Source organism: Xenopus laevis, chromosome 2S (genome assembly GCF_017654675.1).
Source record: "Xenopus laevis strain J_2021 chromosome 2S, Xenopus_laevis_v10.1, whole genome shotgun sequence".
NCBI lineage: Eukaryota > Metazoa > Chordata > Amphibia > Anura > Pipidae > Xenopus > Xenopus laevis.
Genome location: NC_054374.1, coordinates 149,951,869 through 149,971,127, shown reverse-complemented (window position 1 = coordinate 149,971,127; position 19,259 = coordinate 149,951,869). Strand labels below are relative to the sequence as shown.

Here is a 19,259-nt window from a genome sequence, read left to right as displayed (position 1 = left end):
CTATTTTTTATCAAAGCATTCATAGCTGTTGTAAGCGCATTTAAAAATCTCAGCTGTCAATCAAATATTGTCTGCCCCTCCTCTATGCCTTGGGCATAGAGGTGGGGCAGACAATAACTTTCACTTTCCATTCAGCACTTCCTAGATGTCACTGCGCTCCACACATTCCCCCGTTCTCTTAACCATTTAATTGTGTAGACAGGGCATGGGGATTGACATCAGGTCCCCCACTATGATGCACAAAAAAGATTCTGAGATGATACAAGGCTAGCCTTAATAACAGTGTGCACAAAATGGCTCCTGCCTGCTATAATTTTGAAATCCCAGACTAAAGGAAACAAGATTCAAATAATTTATATGGTGTAATTAAAGTTCATTTTGCTTGACTAATGTGATAAAATAGGATTTTGAATAATTGTTTTGGGTGACGGGTCCCCTTTTATGCAATAATATGGAAAAGGGGCACATCCACTAGGCTTTAAATAATCAGATTCAAATTCCCAATTCTTTTTTGACACAACGGTGCATCAAAAGGCGTGTGCAGCTCATTAAAGAGGAAGTATTACTAACAAGCAGCACATGGATAACACACACACACACACACTAACAGCTGCCTAGCAGTACATGTAGGCAAGGGATTGCCCTAAAGGGGGGTAGAAGGCAACAGCGCAAGCGACATAAGATCAGTATTAGGATAAAAGGAATTAGAGGTCAGAGGAATAATTTACTGTCCTCTCCCCCAACCGGAATTTATCACATCATTCTCATTAAAGAGGTATTAGCTCAAGTGTCAGAAAATAACGATGCCAGAAGCACAATGTGAACTGAAGCTTTACAGCTAGGATTTTAAACTTCTCAAAAGGAAGAAGAAATAAGTCTATGAAATTAGAATCAACCCATCCAAATAGTAACAATATTTTTTCCTGCACTTCATTGTCTTTCTTAATTTGGAACCGTAACAGCTTGTGCTGCACCTACGAAAAGATAAACAAATACTTACAATGGTCAATGTGCCTACCTATATAAAAAATATATTAAAGAGCCTTTATAAGAAAGGCCATTGTCTTCTAATCACAGGTGCACAGGTTATTTTGCAGAAAAGTACAGGTATGGGACCTGTTATCCAGAATACTCGGGACCTGGGGTTTTCTGGATAACGGATCTGTCCGTAATTTCAATCTTCTTACTTTAAGTCTACTAGAAAACCATTTAATCATTAAATAAACCCAATAGGCTGGCTCTGCTTCCAACAAGGATTAATTCGATCTTAGCTTGGATCAAGTACAAGCTACTGTTTTATTATTACAAAGAACAAAAAAAGAATTTTTAAAAATTTGGATTTGATTATAATAGAGTCTATGGGAGTCGGCCTTTCCATAATTTGGATAATAGGTCTCCAGATAACGGATCCCAAACCTGTAATAGTAGATCTCCATAGTTCGCATCTTGAATGATGTCACTTCAGCTCAAGATGCAGACATTAGCACATGGGTAACTTCGGTCTGCATCCCTTTTATGATTAACAACCCCAGCAGATAGAGCTGGGCTACCATGCACTTGAAGCGAGGTAAAAGATATGACAAAGACAGATTTGTTCTTTGCATGTGCCGACCACAGACCAGACAAAGGGGAGCAGGAACAGATGTTGTCCCTCTTCTTTGGGACAAGTGAATTAGAGCAATTTTTTTTTTTTATTAAAGGAAAACTATAACTCCCGAGCAATATCGGTCTCTTTAAAAAAAAAAAAAAAAAATTATAAATATATATATATATATATATATATTTATTTATGCAATATATAAAAAATATATTGCATAAAACAGCTCATATGTTAAACGCTGCTTCATGTAAATAAACCATTTTCATAAAATTAAATTTTTTAGTAATATGTGACATTGGGTAATCCTAGAAAACCATTTAAAAAAAAAAAAAAAAAATAAGGGCCGCCCCCTAGGATCGTAGGATTCACAGTGCATGCAAACAAATCATACATGTAAGGATAGGGAGGACCACATGTCATATGTTCAATATGGTACCAGTATTAAATGTATGTTTACAAATGCAAGAAGTCTGACTGGTAAAATGGGAGAGCTGGAGCTGCTGGTGTTGGAAGGAAAATATGATGTGATTGGTGTGGCCGAAACATGGCTGAATGAGTCGCATGACTGGGCAGTAAATATCAGTGGCTATACTTTGTTTCGGAGGGACAGAGGCAATAGAAAAGGAGGAGGGGTATGTCTGTATGTTAGGCAGGATTTAAAAGCTCATATAAAGGAGGAGGTTATGTTAGAAAATGAGGGGGCAGAAGTCGTATGGGTGGAGTTCTTCACCAATTGTAAAGAATCCAGCAAATTAATTGTAGGAGTATGTTATAGACCCCCTTATGTAAGTGAGGAGGAAGAGACAAAGCTCCTAATGCAAATAGAAAAGGCTGCTAGTTTAGGTAAAGTAATGATAATGGGGGATTTTAATTACCCAGATATTGACTGGAGCAACGGTACTGCTAGATCAGTTAATGGGAACAAGTTTATAAACTTATTGCACGACAATTTTTTAGCACAGGTTGTTGAGGAGCCTACCAGAAAAAATGCTATTCTTGATTTAGTGATCTCAAATGACCCAGAACTTATAGCAAATGTGCAAGTCATTGAACCCCTGGGTAATAGTGACCATAATGTTATATCTTTTAATGTCTGGTGCAAAAAACTAAAATATACTGGGGCAACAAAAACCATGAATTTTGGAAAAGCTAATTTTAGTGCCTTGAGGGCTGCCCTACAGAGCATTGATTGGGGCATTAGGTTTTCAGCTAAAAACACAGAACAGAAATAGTTGTCCTTTAAAATGATATTAAATCATTACTGTTCTCAATTTATTCCCTTAAGGACTAAACGTAGAAGCTCTAAGAATCATCCTGTGTGGCTTAAAACAGAAGTATAGAAGTTAATGGGAAAGAAGAGAAAGGCATTTAAAAACTACAAATCTGTAGGGACAGAAGCTGCATTTAATGAATATAAACACTGTAATAAATGTTGTAAATCAGCAATCCGGAAGGCTAAGAAAAGAAATGAAGAGTTAATTGCGGTGGAGGTGAAAACTAACCCTAAAAAGTTTTTTAAATATATTAATAGTAAAAAGATGCAGGTTGAGAGTGTTGCTCCATTAAATAATGGTACCAGTATGGTTGTAACAGATACAGATAAGGCAAATGTGTTAAATCAGTTCTTTTCTTCAGTGTATACAATAGAGGAGTCTGGGTTCACAGGCTCACTTAATAACTGCACGAAGGGTTCAGCTCAATCTAGTCAGTGGCTGACTCAGGATATGATTCAAAAAGCTTTAATACAAATTAATGTAAACAAGGCTCCAGGGCCTGATGGCATACACCCCCGGGTTCTAAGAGAGCTTAGTTCAGTCTTAGACCAGCCCTTATTTCTGATTTTCTCAGATTCACTGTCATCTGGTATGGTGCCTATGGATTGGAGAAAAGCTGATGTTATTCCAATATTTAAAAAGGGATTACGATCTCAGCCTGGCAATTATAGGCCAGTAAGCTTGACATCTGTGGTGGACAAATTATTTGAAGGCTTGTTAAGGGATCACATTCAAAATTTTGTCCTAATGAATGGCATTATGAGCAACAATCAGCATGGCTTTATGAAGGATAGGTCATGTCAGACGAATTTGATTGCATTTTATGATGTGGTAAGTAAGATTCTGGATAGTGGGGGGGCAGTAGATGTGATCTATTTGGATTTTGCCAAAGTGTTTTGATACTGTGCCCCACAAACGACTGCTTTCTAAACTAAGGTCTGTTGGGCTTAATGAAGTCGTTTGCACATGGATAGGAAACTGGCTACAGGATCGGGTACAGAGGGTGGTTGTTAATGGGACATTCTCTACTTGGAGTAAGGTTCTTAGTGGGGTCCCCCAGAGCTCAGTATTGGGTCCACTTTTATTTAACTTGTTCATTAATGACTTAGGGGAGGGTATTGTAAGTAATGTATCAGTGTTTGCAGATGACACAAAATGATCTAGCCCAATTAATTCCATCCAGGATCCTTGCAACATGATCTTGACAAACTGGCAATCTGGGCAGCTAAGTGGCAAATGAGATTCAATGTTGATAAATGTAAAGTCATGCACCTGGGATGTAAAAATATCCAAGCCACTTATACCATTAATGGGACTGCACTAGGCAAATCCATTATGGAAAAGGACCTTGGAGTCCTTGTAGATGATAAACTTGGCTGTAGCAAGCAATGCCAGTCAGCAGCATCAAGGGCAAATAAGGTCTTGAGCTGTATTAAAAGGGGCATAGAGTCAAGGGAGGAGGGGTCATTCTTCCACTGTATAGAGCACTTGTAAGGCCCCATCTAGAATATGCCGTACAGTTTTGGTCTCCATCACTCAAACGGGACATTATTGTATTAGAGAGGGTACAGAGAAGGGCAACTAAGCTGGTAAAAGGTATTGAAAATCTTAACTATGAGGAAAGACTGGCCAAATTGGGGATGTTCACGCTGGAGAAGAGGCGCTTAAGGGGTGATATGATAACTATGTATAAATATATAAGGGGATCATATAATAATCTCTCTAATGCTTTATTTACCAGTAGGTCTTTCCAGCTGACACAAGGTCACCCATTCCGATTAGAAGAAAAGAGGTTCAGCCTAAATATTCGGAAGGGGCTTTTTACAGTGAGAGCTGTGAAGATGTGGAATTGTCTCCCTGAATCAGTGGTACAGGCTGATACATTAGATAGCTTTAAGAAGGGGTTGGATAGCTTTTTAGCAAGTAAGGGAATACAGGGTTATGGGAAATAGCTCATAGTCCAAGTTGATCCAGGGACTAGTCTGATTGCCATTTTGGAGTCAGGAAGGAATTTTTCCCCTCTAAGATGGGGTTTTTGCCTTCCTCTGGATCAACTGGCAGATAGGTAGTTAATAAAAAAAAAAAAGGTTGAACTCGATGGACATGTGTCTTTTTTCAACCTTACTTACTATGTTACTATGTATGTTAGGACACATGAGTTCTGTCTTTTGCTTCCACACTTCTTCCTGTTACAGTTAGTGTTGTAGTATTTCTGGTCAGGTGATCTCTGAGGCAGCACAGAGACCATAACAAAATGGTGGTTCAAGGTAAGATGTAAAAGGACAATATTTACATAAAAATATATATACCAGTTTGGTAAGATTCATTAATATGCCTCTTAATTTCATATAAACCATCTGTTGCTCTAGTATTCATTTTGGGGGTACAGTTTTCCTTTAAGTACACCAATATCCATTGTTCTGCATGACCATCAGAATAGTTTTCTTTTTGGCAGCACAAATGTCAGAAATGGCAATTCCGAAAAGGAAAGGCAAAATAACCTGTGCATTAGAAGACCATGCCCTTTCTTCAAAATGTATCAGTTGAAGGACGAACTGGGGAGCGCATGGTATCGAATGGGGAATCCAAGAAAAACCCCACCTTAAAGGAACAGTAACATCAAAAAATTTGTTTTTTTAAAGTAATAAAAATATAATGGAGTGTTGCCCTGCACTGGTAAAACTGGTGTGTTTGCTTCAGAAACACTACTATTGTTTATATAAATAAGCTGCAGTATAGCAATGGGGGCAGCCATTGAAAAGAGAAAAGGCTCAGGTAATACAGCAGATAAGCTCTGTAGAACATAATGGCGTTATCAGTTATCCACTATTTAACCTGTGCCATATAGTCTTTCAGTTTCCACCATATTTTTTATATGAACTATAGTAGTGTTTCAGTGCAGAGTGCAGAGCACCAATACAGGATATTTTTTATTAATTTAAAACACTTAGTCCCTACTTGGGAATAACTGACAGGATTTCAGGAAATAACTAAAGGCTGCCATATATATGGGCCAACCTCACATTTGCGGGTGATACAATGTATGACTTCCTTTCATAATGTTCAACCTCAATGAAGCTGTCTTGTGCTAAAAATACCTTTTTTCCTATTGTTTTAATTTAGGGATGCACCGAATCCAGGATTCGATTCGGGGTTTTTCAGCAGGATTCTGCTTCGGCTGAATCCTTCTGCCAGGCTGAACCGAATCCTAATTTGCATATGCAAATTAGGGGTGGGGAGGAAAATCACGTGACTGTCACAAAACAAGGAAGTAGATAATGTTTTCCCCTTCCCACACTTAATCTCCATATGCAAATTAGGATTCGGTTCGGTATCAGGCCAAATCTTTCACAAAGGATTCAGGGGTTCGGCCGAATCCAAAATAGTGGATTCGGTGCATCCCTATTTTAATTAGGAAACTCCTAATTACGAATAATGACGTTATTCTTGCGCTAGCCATGGAAATTTAAGTTTCTGCATGTTTGGTCCTTGAGAGGCAGATAATTAGATTACAGTTATTCAAAACTGCCTTTCTTGTTGCTTGTATTGTTAGAAGTTGATTTTATAGAAGATCTTTTATATTCGTTTTTGTGTGTGTGCCTTTGTTACTAAGCCTTTGCATGTCATATCCTTACATTTGGTCCTTATTTTCGCAGCTTCTCAAATACAAAAGAAACACGTGCTGGCTGCTCGCCCTCCTCTTGTTCTCAGAAAGGATTGTATCCCATAATAGTCTGGCACAGGTCCACATGCATTATGCCCCAAAATAAACCACCAAAGGTTACAGGAGACATTGGCTTTCAGCTGCTCTTTTATTTAAATATCCGAGAACACCACCCAAGGTATAACTGATCAATTCTGGGTGGTGAATTCTTTACTTTTATAGTAATTGTGCCCCAGCAGAACTTAGAATCCAGGGTCCACAGCATGAGCCAGATCTTAAAGGATCTTTAAAGGAGAACTAAAGCCTAACTAAAGAAGTAGCTAGAAATGTAGTACATTATGTTTTGGGCTTCTGTACCAGCCCAAGGCAACCACAGCCCTTTAGCAGTAAAGATCTGTGTTCTGTGTCTCCAAAGATGCCCCAGTAGCTCCCCATCTTCTTTTCTGCTGATTCACTGCACATGCTCTGTGCTACTGTCACTTACTGAGCTTAGGGACCCACTCACAATATACAGTACACATAGAATAGAAATGTCACAAAATAAGGCCGATTAGTAATTAATACAGATAATTACTACATAGCAGCACAAAAACCAGTGTAATTAGCATCAGAATTTAATAATCGGCCCTGTAGCATCATCTTATATTACAACCCAACCTCATTTTCAGCTTGATAATTTGCGACAACCCCTAAGCTTAGCTTCTCAACAGCTGCTCAGAGCCCACTGAGCATGTGAGTGTCACAGATACTTTCCAAGATGGTGACCCCCTGTGACAAGTTTGAAGTCCTGGATCATTGCTGCTATTGACAAGATGAAACTGTAGGCTAGTGCAATAAGTTCACTATATAAAATATGCCATTTTTAGCCATAATCATTTTTAAGGTTTTGTTTCATCACATTAGTCAAGCAAAATTAACTTTAATTACACAATATAAATTATTTGATCAATTATTTAATTATTTCTATCAGTCTGGGAATTCATAATTATAACAAGCAGGCAGGAGCCATTTTGTGGACACTGTTATTAAGACAAGCCTTGTATCATCTCAGAATCTTGTTTGTGCATCAGAATGGGGGGACCTGATGTCGATTCCCATGTACTGGTTACACAATTAGGGCTATTCCACACGGGGAGATAGCCTTGCGTTTGCGGTCGCGGCGACAAAGCGCCGCGCCAGTCGCCGCGACCGGCGCAGGCGACAGTTTTGTATGGGCGCCTATGTAAAAACGCCTGTGCTAACCACACGAGGCGATGCGCTTTTCAACAGTCGCCTGAAAATGCCTCGCCAGGCTTTTTCAGGCGACTGTTGAAAAGCGCATCGCCTCGTGTGGTTAGCACAGGCGTTTTTACATAGGCGCCCATACAAAACTGTCGCCTGCGCCGGTCGCGGCGACTGGCGCGGCGCTTTGTCGCCGCGACCGCAAACGCAGGGCTATCTCCCCGTGTGGACTAGCCCTTAAATGGTTAAGAGAACTGGGGGAATGTGTGGAGAGCAGTGACATCTAGGAAGTGCTGAATGGAAGGTGAAAGTAATTGTCTGCCCTGCCTCTAGGGCATAGAGGAGGGGCAGACAATATGTCATTGACAGCTGAGATTTTTAAACGAGCTTACAACAGCTATGAATGCTTTAATAAAAAATCGAAATTGGTTTAATGCTTAATTTGAAAAGGACTTATACAGATTTTTATGTCTGGGTGACAGGTCCACGTTAAGGTAACTTTAAGTGTGTTATTGAATGGTCAATTCGAAACAACTTTTCAATTGGTCTTCGATATTTATTTTTTATAGTTTTATAATTATTTGCCTTCTTGGACTCTTAGCAGCTTTCAAATAGGCGTCTCTGGCCCTATCTAAGGCTACAAATGTATTGTTATTGATACTTTTTATTACTCATCTCTCTATGCTGGCCCTTTCCAATTCATATTCCAGTCTTTTATTCAAATCAATGAATAGTTGCTAGGGTAATTAGGACCCTAGCTACCAGATTGCTTAAAATGCAAATTGAAGATCTGCAGAATAAAAAGCCAAGTAACTCAAAATTATATTAAATAAAAAATGAAAACCGATTGCAAATTCTCAGAATATCATTCTCTGCATCCTGCTAAAAGTTATCTCAAAGGTGAACAATCCCTTTAAATCACCCAAGTTTAGCAATATAAATATTCAGTGAAACATTTTTATGGTCCAACAAATGTATAATGCATCTCAATAGGTACAATTCCCTGAATTTAAATAATGTTTCCTGGATTTTACATAAAAATTGTGTCAGTTTTGATGTTGGCACAAACTGCCATTTGTCCTCTGAGAATATTAGTGAAATAAGAGGTTTAACATACTAACCAGATTTATATGTTGCCATGGTTCTGCCTGTAAATAGTCAATTCCAATTAGTCTGCCCCAATCACTTATTGCTTTAGGTTGTGCATGTGACTTACATAATGGGGGGGGCATGTGCAAGGCCTCTCTGTCAATTGCTTAACCCTGGTTATTAAAGCAGTATAAATTTCAACGTAAAACTGACTTCTGTGCTTAAATCCTTTCAGTCCTTGGAAAAAAAAAAGTTGGGAGTTCTACTGTTCTGTGCTTTTTTTAAGTGTATTTTTATTAAGAAATATGCTATGTATAATGCTGCATAATACAGATTATAATTACACTCAGAGAGATCTGTCTGCCATCACAGGTTTTATAGCTCTGACAGCCCCACTTGGTTAGTTCAATCCAAAACACTATGTATTGCTCTAGGGACAGTAGCAGAATTCTGAATTCTATTGTAAACAAAGACACGCTTTAGCGGTTTCAAATACATCTCTGGAAATTTTGAATTTGTCCCATTGTCTGGGTTGCAGAAGGCAACGAGAGTCAACCAGTTACTCTCTTCAGTTATTGCTGAAGTACAACACACAGTACCCAAAGGACCATGGATTAGACCAGTGATCCCCAACAAGTAGCTTGTGAGTAACATGTTGCTCTCCAACCCCTTGGATGTTGCTCCCAGTGGCCTCACACCAAGTGCTTATTTTTGAATTCTAGGCTTGTTTTTGTTGCATAAAAACCATGAGTACTGCCAAACAGAGCCTTACATTACATAGATTATACATCATTCCTATCAAATCCTGCCAGGCAGAGCTTACAATCTAGATCCCTATCGCATTCACACACACCCGCGAAGATCGATCGAGTAGGTATGTTTTGGAGCAATGGAGGAAACAGGAATACATGCAGGAACCTGTACAGACAAGGACGCTGTAATCTAATGGAGAATCCCAGCTCTGCAAGGCCGCAGAGCTAAATATCCCCTGCCCTTGGGTGTTTGTGGCCTGTTGTAGGACTAAATTACATTTACCAATGTTTTCAGCTACTGAACCACGCAGTGCATTTCCCTATAGCTTTGATCACTCATGGTCCTGATTCAAAGACTTCTCCAGTTTCTCAGCCTGATGGATAGCATTTTCATCTCAAACGGAAAGAATGTGGATTGCACGCTTGGGTCACATGACTAGACCATAAACATTAACTTATTTTAATGAAAGAAGCAAGTGTGCTGGGAATGAAAGGTGATCATACAGAAAGGGCAGTGACAAACCAATTTAATCTAACCTAGTCTGCATATAAAAAAATTACATTACATTAACAAAGTCTGATATTAAGAGAGACTGGAAGTAATTTCCTTTTGCACTCCCAATTTTCTTTGCTAAGATTTGAAGGTTTCGCTTTCTAAGGTTTGTGATTAATGTTAAGTGCAAAATTATTGGCATAACTTTCTCCAATCCTGGAGTCTAAGGAATGCTTTTAGGCTTGTGCCTCGGTAGGAGACTTCCCAGCTGTGTTTGAGTATGAGAAAAGTCATTGAAGTGTGACCACTAGTCCAGTCATTGCAGGTGCAGTGGACTTAAATTTTGGCAAGTACGAAAGATAGCAAGAGGAACCAGATTCAGTGAATTTCTAACATGAGTATGTCTGCAGGTGGAGCTGCTGCAGTAACTTGGGCAAAGTCAGGATTTTTATGGTTTACTTTTTATTTCTAAATTACACGGTCTACATTGAAATCATTCAATCTGCCATTTAAAACTTTATTCTTGAACCAACAAATGTATCTTTTTTAGCTGTAATATTGGCGTGGAGGCAGCCATCTCAGTGCATTGTGCCTGAGTTTTGAGACTGAGCCAGCAATGCTTGAGACAGCTATTGCTTTCTCCCCATCTCTTCGAACTTGAATACGACCCCAGTCATAAAGGCAGGGACTAGGGGGCACTTGTAGCAATGCAAACTAATCCTTTAGCAGAGGTATCAGGGAGCTGATTATCTGGTTCTATCAACAGAACATTGTTCTGTTGATAGGCTGTTGATCATGTCTAGCCCCATGCCAAATTTCAAAACTAAATATAAAAAAATTGTCTGCTCTTTTAAAAAAAAATGGGTTCAGGGCAGAATTCTGCTGAAGCAGCACTATTAACTGGATTGTGAGGGGGTACATCTGCAGGTGAAGCTGGTAATAGCATCTTCCGAAGGCAGGTTGTGAGAAAGGAAAGCAGTGTACATTCGATAGATAGGCAAAAGGACAGGAAGGTGGTGAGAATGAGACAGGGATTTAGATGGTAGCAAATGGGAGGAGGTTCAGCAGATTTGAAAGGGCAGGTCAGCAAAATAATACTGCCATTGCGAATTTGGAAGATTGGCATTGGGAAGGCATCATCAAGTTATGTGGTTAAATACGTTTCAGGAGTTGTGTAGTGGGCAAATCTAAATGGCATACAATTGTAGCAGATTTAGATGGCAGTGAAGGGAAAAGGTGCAATGGACAGCACAGCAAGTTATGCAGATGGAGGTAAAGAGAAGCAAATGTATTTGATTTAAAAGATGCTTGTGAGACAGATTCTCCCGCAAGATAGTCGCTAACTCGGAGGATGATGCAAGGACACAGTCTTGTGCAAAAAGGTAGCTTTCTTTCAACACACACAGTGGAAATTTTTTTAGCGTGCAGAGGGCTGTGCTGTGTTCGTTGACTTACGTGTTTCTTGCCGAATGCCCGGCACTTCCTCAGAGATTTAAAAGATGTGCATGAGGCACGCCAGCATGTTGTGCAAGTGTTGGATTAAAGGGATACTATCATGGGAAACCATGTTTTTTTCAAAACACATCAGTTAATAGTGCTGCTCCAACAGAATTCTGCACTGAAATCCATTCTTCAAAAGAGCAAGCTGATTTTTTTATATTCAGTTTTGAAATCTGACATGGGGCTAGACATATTGTCAGTTTCCCAGCTGCCCCCAGTCATGTGACTTGTGCTCTGATAAACTTTAGTCACTCTTTACTGCAAGTTGCGGTGATATCACCCCCCCCCCAGCAGCCTAACAACAGAACAATGGGAAGGTAACCAGATAGCAGCTCCCTGACACAAGATAACAGCTCCCTGGTAGATCTAAAAACAACACTCAATAGTAAAAGCAAAGTCCCACTGAGACTGATTCAGTTACATTATTAAGTAGGAGAAATAACAGCCTGCCAGAAAGTAGTTCCATCCTAAAGTGCAGGCACAAGTCACATGACTGGGGTAGCTGGGAAACTGACAATATGTTTAGCCCCAAGTCAGATTTCAAAATTGAATATAAAAAATCGGTTTGCTCTTTAGAGAATTGGATTTCAGTGCAGAAGTCTGCTGGAGTAGCACTATTAACTGATGTGTTTTGAAAAAAACATGTCTTCCCATGACAGTATCCCTTTAAAAGAGTGGCTATAGGGAGAATATGGATAAGATGTGCACCTTTTCATAAAGTGCTGTGTAGTTTTAGGTTACCTTTCCTATCCTATATTTTTTGCAAAATGGAACAGCATACAGTCATTCGTGTCAAAACACTATTTCTGGCTGGGAGCACAAAAAAAAAATTACACATTTTTTGCTCACCTACTAAAGAGAAAAAAAAATCTATTTCTTACTTACCATTGTGGGGTTACAACTACTTATTAATTGGCTGACTTCATGGAAAATGCTCTTGCAGTCAATTGATTTGTCTAAAGATCCTCTTTTCACGATAACAGCTACCGCTAAAAGAATTTGCTCTCGTACATACTTCTGAAGGCTGCAAAGGAAAAAGATGCATTAAATGGACCGGTATTTTGAGAGCAACATTAAATCATAAAAAAAAAATCAATAAAAGATTAAAAGGATAAGGCAAAACTGAACATTACATATTTAAGAAAGAAACGTACAAAGCCAGGTTAGTGCTACTTAGATTGTAAGCTCTATGGGCAAGGAAGCTCCATTCTGTTTTCTCTTTGACACTTTGCCCTTCGGGTAAAATGTTGTAAAACTGCCCTGAGCTGCAAGTTATGGCAACTGTTGGGTGCGCATAGTGAAGTGATGTGGGGGTTGACAATGTCGACCTGCACATAACTACCACTTGGGTAGGCTGTTATTCATTGGTCTTGTAATTAGCACAGAGAACTGGCTAAAAGATAGACTACAAAGAGTGGTGGTAAATGGAACATTTTCTAATTGGACCAGTGTTGTTAGTGGAGTACCGCAGGGCTCTGTACTAGGTCCCTTGCTTTTCAACTTGTTTATTAATGACCTGGAGGTGGGCATTGAAAGTACTGTTTCTATTTTTGCAGATGATACTAAATTGTGCAGAACTATAGGTTCCATACAGGATGCTGCCACTTTGCAGAGTGATTTGTCTAAGTTGGGAAACTGGGCAGCAAACTAGAAAATGAGGTTCAATGTTGATAAATGCAAGGTTCTTCACTTTGGAAAAAATAATATAAATGCAAGTTATACACTAAATGGCAGTGTGTTGGGAGTTTCTTTAAATGAGAAGGATCTTGGGGCTTTTGTAGATAACAGGTTGTCTAATTCTGGGCAGTGTCATTCTGTGGCTACTAAAGCAAATAAATTTCTGTCTTGCATAAAAAAGGGCATTAACTCAAGGGATGAAAACATAATTCTGCCTCTTTTATAGGTCCCTGGTGAGGCCTCATCTGGAGTATGCAGTGCAGTTTTGGACTCCAGTCCTTAAGAGGGATATAAATGAGCTGGAGAGAGTGCAGAGACTAAGTGCAACTAAACTGGTTAGAGGGAGGGAAGACTTAAATTATGAGGGGAGCCTGTCAAGGTTGGGGTTGTTTTCTCTGGAAAAAAGGCGCTTGCGAGGGGACACGATTACACTTTACAAGTACATTAGAGGACATTATAGACAAATAGCAGGGGACCTTTTTACACATAAAGTGGATCACCGTACCAGAGGCCTCCCCTTCAGACTAGAAAAAAAGAGCTTTCATTTGAAGCAACGTAGGGGGTTCTTCACAGTCAGGACAGTGAGGTTGTGGAATGCACTGCCGGGTGATGTTGTGATGCTGATTCAGTTAATGACTATAAGAATGGCTTGGACAGACAAAATATCAAAGGCTATTGTGATACTAAACTCTATAGTTAGTATAGATATGGGTATATATAATTTATGTAAAAGTATGGAGGGGTGTGGGTATGGATGCTATGTATTTAACTATGTAACTTCAACCACAGAACACATTTCCACTTTTTACATTTTAAAATTACATTTATTTGACCAGCCAGAGAAAATATATCTGACCCTATGTTTCTCAGGCTAACCTGTACTAGAACAGTATTGGATCAGAAGCTTTTACTCACTTAGGCCTCTGTAAGACATAGGTTAAAAGGAATGTTCTGAGTGATTCAATGCTACTTTTTTCCAATAGGATCCATTCTCTTACTACCGCTTCCATTATAGCTGTTGCTGCTTGGAAAAGGACATAGTCGACTTTACTTGTTTCTGATAAAAAAAAAATTTAGATTTAGACACAAAAGGCAAATATGACTGATATATGACTTGTTCTCTGATAAACTTCAATCACTCTTTACTGCTGTACTGTAAATTGGAGTGATATCACCAGCCAAACAAAAGAACAATGGGAAGGTAACTAGATAACAGCTCCCTAACACAAGATAACAGCTGCCTGGTAGATCTAAGAACAACACTCAATAGTAAAAACCCATGTCTCGCTGAGACACATTCAGTTACATTGAGATGGAAAAACAGCAGCCTGCCAGAAAGGCACAAGTCGCATGAACAGGGGCAGCTGGGAAATTGACAAAATGTCTAGCCCCATGTCAGATTTCAAAATTAAATATAAAAAAAATCTGTTTGCTCTTTTGAGAAATGGATTTCAGTGCAGAATTCTGCTGGAGCAGCACTATCCCTTTAAGTTGAATTTGTATGTAAGTTGAAACATTTACTTATTAAATGCAACAATGTCTTAGAATAGTAACATAGTTCTGTTGTTGAAAAATAATATTTAAAAAACAACTTTTTGCCCCAGAGATCTTTGTCAAGATTTTTGCACCCTGAAAGAGCTCTTCGATGTGAATGCAGCTACTTGTAGACAGAGGCACATTTATCAAGGGTCAAATTTCGAATTCATGCAAGTTTTTTAATACTCCAATAAACTCCCATGAAATTGAAATTCGAAAAATCTAAAAATATATTAATAGAATCAAATTTTTCAAACTCGGATGAATAAAATCGAACCGAAAACTCGAACTTGAATCGAATTTGATTCAGATTTAAAAAACTCGATTCAGGAAGACTGCAAACAACTCAAAATTGATCCCTGGACCTCTCCCATTGACAGCAATTTGGCAGGTTTTAGGTGGCGAATATTCGAATTTAAGTTCTTAAAGGGCCAGAGTATGAAATATCTCAAAAAACGAATTTGAGTGCTTTTAAAAACTAATAGAATTTGAATAACTCCATAGTCAATTTGACAGTCAAATTAGAATTTTCAATTCGACCCTTGATAAATCTGCCCCTAAATGTGGACATAATGTACAAATCCTGAGTGTGCCAGTATTTATATTGTAAATTGTAAAAATTAAAACACAATCTGTGCAAACCAACTTACCCAGTATGTGCTTGCAAACTGCAAAAGGCGACTTGGACTTTCTGAAGGACAGGAAAACGTGTTCTGCATGCTGCCGTTGTTCATTATTAACCATTGATGGCGGTGCCTGTAAGGAAAAATAATCAGTTATATGGAAATGGATTAGACACCAGCCAAACATATGTAGTGGGTTTGCACCAATACTGCTCTTTTTATTCACTAGTTAAAACAGGGACAGGCAATCAGTTGTCTCTCCTTCTGATGCAGATAGATAGATAGATAGATAGATAGATAGATAGATAGATAGATAGATAGATAGATAGATAGATAGATAGATAGATAGATAGATAGATAGATAGATAAGAGGGCTATTCAACTAGAGGATTTTGGGTCAGATGTGTTCCACATGCAGTATGTAAGCTAACATGGCCTGACAGCACTAGCACCCGTTACTGCATCTCTCAGCAGCTAATGCGTTTGTCCCAGAGCAACCTGAAAAATCAAAGCTTATCAATGACTTCTATGGAAGCTTTCTCAAATTGTTGGAAAAATTTTGAACTCTTTTTTAAAATAAATAAATAAATAAATAAATAAAAACTGCCCCCAACATTTGAATCACCGCTTTCTAGTCACTTGAATTACCCAGAAATGCATTATTAACTCAAATGTGTAGCCTATAAGATACTCTTGCTTGTGGGGACCATGTGCCATTGCGTTAAGACTTACATAAAATAATTTTATGTCAATTCTTAATCAAACAATCAGTTCAGAAGTATGGTAAAAGGGAAAGAATTCTACGGTTAAAGGAATTGTTCAGTGTTAAAAATAAAAACTGGGTAAATTAAAAATAAAAAATGTTTCTAATATAGTTAGTAAGCCAAAAATGTAAAGTATAAAGGCTGGAGTGACTGGATGTGTAACATAATAGCCAGAACACTATTTCCTGCTTTTCAGCTCTCTAACTCTGAGTTAGTCAGTGACTATAATGGGGGCCACATGGTCCATTTCTGTTCAGTAAGTTTGCAATTGATCCTCAGCATTCAGCTCAGATTCAAAAGCAACAGATATGACCCATGTGCCCCCCCCCTCAAGTTACTAATTGGTTACTGCCTGGTAACCAATCAGTGGAAACCAAAAGAGCTGAAAAGCAGGAAGTAGTGTTCTGGCTATTATGTGAGACATCCAGTCACTCCAGCCTTTATACATTACATTTTTGGCTAAATAACTATATTAGAATTTTTTTTATTTTGCTCAGTCTATTTACCCAGTTTTTATTTTTACACTAAGTTCCTTTAACCATAGATTCCTTTCCCTTTTACCATACTTCTGAACTGCATTATATTAATTCAATCTAAATAGAAGCCATATATTACTAAGCCATCACCCTGTATTTCTCAGTACTTGTTTGATTAAGAATTGACATAAAATTATGTTATGCAAGTCTTAAGGCAATGGCACACGGTCCCCACAAGCAAGAGTATCCCTCCAAAAATACCTTCTCATAGGCTACACATTTGAGTTAATGATGCATTTCTGGGTAAATGTGTCATTCAAGTGACTAGAAAGCGGTGATTCAAAAGTTAGGGGCAATTGTATTTATTTATTTTCTTTAAAAAAAATAGAAACTGCAAATGCTCTTAGGGATATCTGAATATTGATGTAGCATCCAACACAGAGTAATAGCTTGCCTTCTAGGATATCATTTAAGATAAAAGAATGCCCTGATTTATTTTCATTTTTGAATCCCTGGAGTCCTGGAGTGATGGTGCCATCTACTGGCTAATGTTGGCTGATGCAAACATAAACGTCAGAGTGTGTTATAGTAATATGAGGAGTAGTGCAAGACTCATAGATACACACAATTTAAAATGCTATTCCCTCTCAACAGTCTGTCTCTCTACATGAAGGATTTTGTTGGGAGTCAAAATTTGATGGAAGTCAAAACACTTATGGCACACAGGCACCAATTGCCCCCTGGGCATTATATCATGACAAGCCTGCAGGGGAAAATACAATATCACACATAAAGGGACACACACACACACGTTAGTGAAATGGGAGGATATGAAAGGTAGAACCATGGAATTCAGTGTAGCAGAGAAATACCTGGCTACAACAGAAAGCTCTGCCGCATACAGTACCTTTCCTATTTTGAGGACTAGGGAAGCAGCTGCCAGTGGTATTTTGATCATGATGCTTCTCCCACAGGGAATGGAAACACTCAGTGTGCCATGAGCCTCACACAGACACTGATTAACTGCAAGGGCTGCTTTTTAGGAATGCACCGAATCCACTATTTTGGATTCGGCCGAACCCCTGAATCCTACGCGAAAGATTCGGCCGAATACCGAACCAAATCCTAATTTGCATATGCAAATTAGGGGTAGGAAGGGGAAAATATTGTGTACTTCTTGTTTTGTGACAAAAAGTCACGTGATTTCCCACCCCGCATATGCAAATTAGGATTCGTATTCAGTTCGGCCAGGCAGAAGGATTCGGACGAATCCAAATCCTGCTGAAAAAGGCCGAATCCTGGCCAAATCCCGAACCGAATCCTGGATTCGGTGCATCCCTACTGCTTTTATAAGGAAAGCAGTAAAGAAATCATACAATACTTTGAATTGGGGTATAGTTTGCCTTTAAAGGTGTTGTTCACCTTTGAGTTAAATTTTAGTATAAAAGCGTGATATTTTAAGATAATTCGCAACTGGTTTATATTTTTTATTTGTGGTTTTTGAGTTATTTAGCTTTTTATTCAGCAGTTCTCCAGTTTGCAGTATCAGCAAGCTGGTTGCTAGGGTCCAAATGACCCTAGCATCCATGCAATGATTTGAATGAGAGACTGGAATATGAATAGAAGAGGACCTGAATAGGAAGAGGAGCAATAAAAAGTAAACACCAATAAATGTTTCGTTTTACAGAGCATTTCTTTTTAGATGGGGTCAGTGACACCCATTCAAAAGCTGGAATGGGTCAGAGGGGAAAAAATATATACTTAAAAACTATAAATAATGTAAACCAATTGAAAATTTGCTTGGAATTGGCCATTCTATAACATACTAAAATTAACTTAAAGGTGAACCACCCATTTAAATCAATGAAAGTCCTTGGCTTATCTGTGCTGGGGGGGGTTAATCAGGTATAGTCATACCACTAATCATAATAGGGATGCACCGAATCCAGGATTCGGTTTGCGATTCGGCCTTTTTCTGCAGGATTCGGCTGAATCCTTCTGCCCAGCCAGACTGACCCCTAATTTGCATATGTAAATTAGGGGTGGGGAGGGAAATCGTGTGACTTTTTGTCACAAAACAAGGAAATAAAAAATGTTTTCCCTTGCACACCCCTAATTTGTATATGCGGATTCGGTTCTGTATTCGCCAAATCTCTCGCGAAGGATTTGGGGGGATCGGCCGAATGCAAAATAGTGGATTTGGTGCATCATTCCCTCATTTTACATTGTTGTTTTGTGGTCCCACCTATATATTATGCATAATACATTTCCCTGATTTTACACAATTTTTTTCTGGTCCCCTGAAAAACGTAAAATAGGGGTTCTACTGTATTTATAAAAAATGCAGTGAACATTTCTGTACAAAACAGGAGTATGGCTACCTAAGCTTTAAGTCAGCAGATGCACAAGGTCCTGATAGAGTTAAAATCCGTGTCCGTTTCTTAAATTATTTACATAAGGAGCCCATGACACAAAGTTCTTTTTGTATAGACAGTGAATGAGACACATCTGCAGATAGCATTTGAATGACATACCCTTGAGACAGTATATAGCCAATCACAATAAACACCTTTCAGGGACCACGTTTACT

The 19,259-nt window shown here is 38.7% G+C and overlaps 1 protein-coding gene across 1 annotated transcript in view; it reads right to left on the bottom strand.

The window, feature by feature from the left end:
* xpo4.S (exportin 4 S homeolog) overlaps positions 1-19,259 on the bottom strand; it is a 100,661-nt gene that overhangs the window by 68,787 nt on the left and 12,615 nt on the right. The window contains exons 2-4 of the mRNA XM_018250288.2: positions 15,457-15,562; positions 14,186-14,327; positions 12,479-12,617 (exon numbers count right to left, since the gene is read on the bottom strand). Coding sequence (XP_018105777.1) covers positions 12,479-12,617; positions 14,186-14,327; positions 15,457-15,562 — 387 coding nt within the window. The remainder of the gene's footprint in view (positions 1-12,478; positions 12,618-14,185; positions 14,328-15,456; positions 15,563-19,259) is intronic.